This window comes from Heteronotia binoei, chromosome 8 (genome assembly GCF_032191835.1).
Source record: "Heteronotia binoei isolate CCM8104 ecotype False Entrance Well chromosome 8, APGP_CSIRO_Hbin_v1, whole genome shotgun sequence".
NCBI classification, from domain to species: domain Eukaryota; kingdom Metazoa; phylum Chordata; class Lepidosauria; order Squamata; family Gekkonidae; genus Heteronotia; species Heteronotia binoei.
In genome coordinates this window covers 75,893,070-75,899,879 of record NC_083230.1, presented here as the reverse complement: position 1 = coordinate 75,899,879, position 6,810 = coordinate 75,893,070, and the positions used below count along the sequence as shown (strand labels likewise).

At 42.4% G+C, this 6,810-nt stretch overlaps 1 protein-coding gene across 2 annotated transcripts in view; it reads right to left on the bottom strand.

The window, feature by feature from the left end:
- Positions 1 to 217: 217 nt before the first annotated feature.
- Positions 218 to 6,810, bottom strand: part of ERP27 (endoplasmic reticulum protein 27) — a 29,003-nt gene continuing 22,410 nt past the window's right edge. The window contains exons 6-7 of one of the 2 annotated variants that reach the window (XM_060245277.1): positions 4,299 to 4,496; positions 218 to 714 (exon numbers count right to left, since the gene is read on the bottom strand). In XM_060245277.1, coding sequence (XP_060101260.1) covers positions 667 to 714; positions 4,299 to 4,496 — 246 coding nt within the window. In that variant the 3' untranslated portion in view covers positions 218 to 666. The remainder of the gene's footprint in view (positions 715 to 4,298; positions 4,497 to 6,810) is intronic. The other variant, XM_060245278.1, reaches the window with a different exon arrangement.

Here is a 6,810-nt window from a genome sequence, read left to right as displayed (position 1 = left end):
TTCTTACAAATTAATTTCCAGTTCTAACCTAAGATATTCCAAACCACCTTTGTTCTAAGAGGAGTGCACTGAACCAGGTAGTCCAAAGCCCAAAAAAGAACATTTGGGTGCTTTAAATATTTTTCTTCTTTTTTGCTTGCATTAAAACATACCATGTAGGGAATTGTGAAGCAATGGCAAGAATGAGAAAAGCCATAAGATACATGTACATCTACACTAACTGCTGAAAGTAGAACTTTATTGAGATACTAGCTCACACAATATTAATGCAACATGAATGTAGTTACTATCAGTGCCATTCTAATTAAAGTTACACCCTTCTGTATAACTCTGTTTAGAATAGCACCACTAGGTACCTGATACATTGATTGCTTAAACATGCCCACTGCCCAATAACACAAGAGACAACACTTCCCATTTCACTCCAGCCTACCCAGTAACATTGCCACATCCCACTAGCCCACAACCTACAGTGAAGCCCTGTTTACTGATGGGGCTGGTTAAATGGAAATGAGGTCATAATTGGGTATAGAAACAAACATGTCTGAGTATTGTCAAACTCAGTATGGTTTGGTATATTTCTCAGTATCTTGGGTTTGTTGGGTCAGATTATTTTCCATCAAAGCAACTATAATGGATCAGGGTTGTTGCAGAATTGTAAAGGAGTCAGAGCTCCTGTTTGAAGATCTTATCTTCTAATTCAAGATTGTCTTTCTGAAACAAAACAGAGCAAACTATGTCAACATCATGATTTTTAATACTGAGCTGAAGGGGGGAAGACTTAAAACATGCTAGTCCATTCTAATTTACCCAGCATCATTTTCACAGGCCATTTAAAAAAAAAAGAAATCTCTCACAATACATCTTCATGTAAAGAACTCAACTGAAAGGCAGAAGATAGGCATGAATTCTTCTCTTTTCATACAAAATTGTGGTCTTGAACCCCAATTCTTATCTGAAAAAGAAGTCTGGCTAAATATTTATTTTAAATTCACCTCTTCTATGAGTAGGGTACAAGAGATTACCTTTGTGTTTTCATGAGATCAGCCCATTTTCAGGAGACAAATAATTTCACTCTCAACCCTGAAAACTAAGTCCAAAGTCTTGTTCCCATGAATGAATGCAGAGTGAACAACAGGAAAGCACAAACTGAGACAAAGCAAACAGGGTTCCCACTTGGCTGGGGACTGCAATTCATTTTGGCTGCAACTCTCTTCAGGAAATAATCCAGCATTGCTTTATCACATCTCCCAAGCCTCTTTACATGATCTGAAGTTTCTGTCTCCCTACTCCTACACACATATTTCTAACATAGGTCCCTGATTTTCCATGAGTCTAAAACTTCCTGCCCAAGCTTTGGAAAAGAATAATAAAACAACAGAACCAAAAACAAGCTCTGCAGCCAGAGGAAACAAATACACACTGAATATAATCATTCCCATGTGTCCGATTTGCATAATTTATTCCAATCCTTTAATTTCAGGTTTGGAAAAATGTTTTTAGCACAGATCTCTAAGCCTTTTTCACAGATTTTTTAAGAAGAAACAATTCTGCTTTGGTGAGATGTCATAGGGTTGCCAGCCTCCAGGTGGAGCCTGGAGATCTCCCGCTTTTACAACTGATCTCCAGCTGGCAAAGAGCAGCTCCCCTGGAGAAAAGGGCTACTTTGAAGAGGGGACTCTATGGCATGGTACCATGCTGAGACCCCTCCCCTCCCCAAACCCCACCTGCTCCTGGATCCACCTCCTAAGTCTCCAGGTATTTTCCAACACAGACCTGGCAGCCCAATGAGATGACTACATACAGAGAAGAATTCCACATTAGGTGTTTTTCCTAGGACAGATAGAAATCTATTTCCCATGCAGATAGGGTTGCTGAGTCCAATTCAAGAAATATCTGGGGACTTTGGGGGTGGAGCCAGTAGACATTAGGGGTGGAGCCAAGATCAAGGCTGTGACAAGCATAATTGAACTCCAAAGGGAGTTCTGGCCATCACATTTAAAGGGACAGCACACCTTTTCAATTCCTTCCTTCCATAGGAAATAATGAAGGTTAGGGGCACCTTCTTTTGGGGCTCATAGAATTGGACCTCCTGGTCCAATCTTTTTGAAACTTGGGGGTATTTTGGGGAGAGGCACTAGATGCTATACTGAAAATTTGGTGCCTCTACCCCAAAAAACAGCTCCCCCCCCCAGAGCCAAGATACCCGCAGATCAATTCTCCATGATTTTCTATGGGAATAAATCTCCATAGGGAATAATAGAGTTCCCAGCAGACATTTCCCTCCCCTCCCCCTGCTTTCTGACGACCCTGAAGTGGGGGGAGGGTCTCCAAACTGGGGGATCCCCCACCCCCACCTGGGGATTGGCAACCCTACATGCAGATTTCACAACTGCCCCAAGGAAGATACAGTCAGTAATAGAAGCCAGGAGATGATGTAGATAATAACTCAACAGACTAGGGTTGCCAAATCCAGTTTGAGAAATTCCTGGAGATTTGGGGGTCAGGTTGCAGGGGGTGGGGTTTTGAGAGGGGAGAAAGCTCAGCAGGGATTCAGTTTCATAGAATCCACCCTCCAAAGCTACTATTGCACGTGTCATCATCTTGTAATTCCAGATCTCCATGACCAATGTGGAGGCTGACAACCCTTCACCAGACATTGATACAGTTCTTCTGCTACCAACTGCTAAGTAGGCCAAACAGTGTTGGAAACAGGGTAATCCTCTTACTCTTGCTGTTATGAGAAATAAACTATGTTCTGAATCCTCCTTCTTGCCAAGTTGATGTTATAGCAGAAATGCCAGTAAACAGGGCACACAACTTTGCAGAGGTTTTCTGGCTGGTCTAAGGGCCTGCATATGACCATTTTAGGTTGCAATGGCAGTAATAGAAACCCCCAGTTTCCTTAACCTGCCGCTGTGGTGCATACCCTGGTAACATCTAGATTATTTTACTAAATTCAAGGTGCTGGTATTGACCTTTATTCAAAAATTCAAGGTGGCAGTACTGACAGGAAGATTAGTCTGTCTCCCTCTACTGGTGTCTTTTGTCAGCAGGTGAAGACTTTTTTTGTTTCATCTGGCGTAACTGAAGATGTTGCATAGAGTTTGGGGGCAAATGCTATGATTTAAGCCCAGTTTAACAACAAAGTTTGCCCCAAAACCAGAGCATTTCCTGCACAACATCCCCAACACAATGACAGCCCTTCTGGGTGATGCCATCATGTTGTACCCACCCACCCCTGGAACGCCCCTCAAATCCCCCCACGGGATGGGCAAGGAGACCTGGCAACCCTAGGCATACTCCCAATAATGGTTACTGGCCCTCCTTCTGGTGTTGTTTATGTGTTTTAACTGAATTGTTTTATAATTGTAGTTGTATGTTTAATGGCTCAAATTTGATGTATTTAATGTTTGCCTACTTGTGGACCCTGATTGGGTAGAAAGGTGGCATGAAAATGTTTGAAATAAATAAACAAGCCTCAATCTCAGCTTTTGGCACAGCACACAGAAGTCACCTCTCAAGTACCGGTGCCCATGTTTCAAATCTGGACCTGAATCTGCAAATGGTTGCAGATGTACATAACTCCAGCATTAGAGGCAGGTGCAGCTGGGGCAGCTGTATGAGTTGAAGCTAGAAATTCAGCAGCAAACAAAGGATACTTTCTCCTGGGTTTATCTGTGACATGCAAGGAGAGAGAGAATTTGCAGAGGAACACTACAGGCAGAAGGGGGGTGCTTACTCTTCCCTTTGCTAGCCATTTTCTTTCTCCACCTCTGCAATTTCCCCATTCTTTACGAGGAAACCCATTCCTGGAGACCAACTGGGGAAGAAACAGCTGAGGATGGGCCTGGGCCTAGAGGGTAAAAATTTCTTCCTGATCCTGGTCTGCATAATTTATTTATTTTATTTATTTATCATTTTTATATCCCGCCCTCCCCCAACAGGCTCAGGGCGGCTAACAACAATTTAAAAACATTAGCAAACATATTAAAACTAGATCTATAAAAACATTTCCATATATATTAAAAATCCAAGATGGCAAGCTTCTTTTCCATTATATTAATTCAGTGAGATTGTTGATAATGAATTGAGAATTGTGTTTGCATCTGAATGCCCTAGTTCTACATTGAGTAGTTAGAAAAGAGAAGATAAATATTAGAAGCAGCTGCTGGGGATGCTATAAATTTCACCAGCTTTTGCAAGCAAGAACCTAAATACTACATAGAGATGGGAGCTGGTGAAATTATAACATTTCCACTGGCAAACCACTGGGATTGTACACAATGAACACTCACCCCCTGCTTCCTCTGTAAGAAACTATTACAGAAATCCTTCACAGCCTCCAGGGTGACTTCGCCCAGTGGCAGCACATCCTGCTCCTCATCTGGAGTATGGTACAGTGCCACTGCAGGCAGCTGGGACTTCTTCAAGTGGAAATAAGACATAACTCGATCATTGCCCTTTGCATGGCAGTCCACCAAGATAAAAAGAATCTGTAAGGTGCAAATGGCACAGGTGCAAAGAAATTTAGAATTGATTTATATGATTTGTATTTTCTAAAATGTAATACTAGAGTATGTAGAGTTGGCTCTCCCACTTATGTAGGATTGTCCTATCCCAGAAATCCCTCACTATACATTAAGCAATCAGCTGTGCCCCAATATAGGAGAGCTTTTATGCTTGGTAAACTGAATTCTACACCATCTCAAATAATCTATGGTCATTGTAAGAGGCTTCAAAGAGGCTACACTTATGTCTACTGGAAACACTAATATGCTGGAACATTGTTTACTGGGATGTCCTTTTTTCTCAAATACGAGAGATTTGTGGATTATTCTGTCTGCAGGTGGGGTGGTAGGTGCATTGGTGGGAGAAGAATTGGGGAGACTTTTGGCTGCGGTAGATTCAGAGGTTATTTTGGTTATTGAGATTTTTTTCATATATTATAGTGAGTAAAAATGAGCGTAAGATGATTTTTTAGCCTGGCTTATGCATATTCTAACATGGCACTACTTTAAATGTATAGGTTAAATGAGTATTTAAGTAAGAGGAATTTAGAATGTTTCCACAGGCAAGTTATCATACAGCTATATGATGAGGACAAATAGACAAGGATGGTGACTCTTGACGAGGGTAGCCACCGAGCCCCAGCCACCTTTAAGCAATACTTCTCTGTATATTGTAGACAGAATCCCATATTAAGGAAAGTAATTTCATCATAGCAGAGTACGCAAATTAGGCATTTTATGACAATTTCATACCCACTTTAAAGGGAGTTCCTATTTTCTTGTATTTAAAAAAAAATACAATACGTACAGGGCTTTTTTAAAGCAGGATCACCATTCTGGCTAGTGTGCTGTCAGGAGGTGTGGCCTAATATGCAAATAAGTTCTTGCTGGGCTTTTTTTGTAGAATACAAAAAAACTCATTATACTTATATAAGCCACTTCAAGACCATAGATATGATATGTACTTTCTATATATGCAATGTTTTACATTGTCAAGTCTCAAATAACCTTTTCATTGATGTATCTTCCCATAACAGGAAGGGTCTATTCATTTCTTTGATTGGTTGCTCTAAACAGTGAAATTAATCAGATGCAAATTTAATTTCAGTGTACATAGAAAAGACCTTATTACTGCTTTTCAACATGTTAAATTATAAATGGAAGACTGGAGAAAAAGCAATATAAGAGGAACACGCCCCTAACAAAGATATCCTATAGCAATGCGGAGAAGAACTGGTTTTTTACTGCATCTGACTTTTTCTGTTCTGCAGAGAATATAGTGACTTTGATTGTGTCTGGGCAATAATCTGACTATTTTTTCCCCAGTTGTCAGTTTGAGATCTACTTGTTTTCTCATCAGGAAAAAGCTACAAGACCTCCAATTCAGATTTCTTCCTGTCGGAGGGCGAGCCAAGGCTGCCCGAGCACAGCTCCCACCCTCGCTCAGGTGGCCAGCGAGACCAAGCCAGAAAACCCCTGCAGGCGAACATCACCTCTCCACTGATCCCCAGCCCCGGACTGCAGCCAGGACCTCCACTTGTGTGCGCCAGCTTACCCTGCCCTGTCTGCAATGGAGCCATCCACCCCCTACCCCCGCCACCCCACTTGAGGGCCAGAACGGCTTCTTCTTGCAGCGCCTTCTAGCCCAACATGGAGCTTAACTTTCAGTCCTGGGTGCTGAAAGTGCCCCGTTGTTTCTGCTTGCTGGGGGGTCAGCGATTTCTTCCAACCCCTAAGCAAGCAGAAGCAACAGAGAGCTTAACTTTCAGTCCTGGGCGCTGAAAATGCCCCGTTGTTTCTGCTTGCTGATGTGGAGCTTAACTTTCAGTCCTGGGCACTGAAAGTGCTCCATTGTTTCTGCTTGCTGAGGGGTCAGAGATTTCTTCCAGCCTCTAAGCAAGCAGAAGCAACTGTGTATGATCATGTCCCCTAAGCAAGCAGAAGCAACAGTTTATGACGAAGGCAGAATGGAGAAGGATGAAGCCGAGGCACTGGAGGCTGGTTAGGGGCCCAAAGTCAGAAGGTCCTGCCTAGCAATAAGGGGGCTGTGCCCACACAGGCCCCCTTGTAGCTATGGGCCTGTCTCCATGGCAGCCATTTTATTGTGGTGCTCACAAATTAGTCTTAAAATGCCAAAAAAAAAAGTCCATAGGTTCAACAGTGTTTGGAATCTGTGACCTTGCCTGGGCATTCTGAAAGGTCTTTTGAAACATCTCAAAGCTCAGGAAGAGAAAGAAGAAGACCGCAGATTTATATGCCACCCTTCTCTCTGAATCAGAGTCTCAGAGTGGCTTACAAT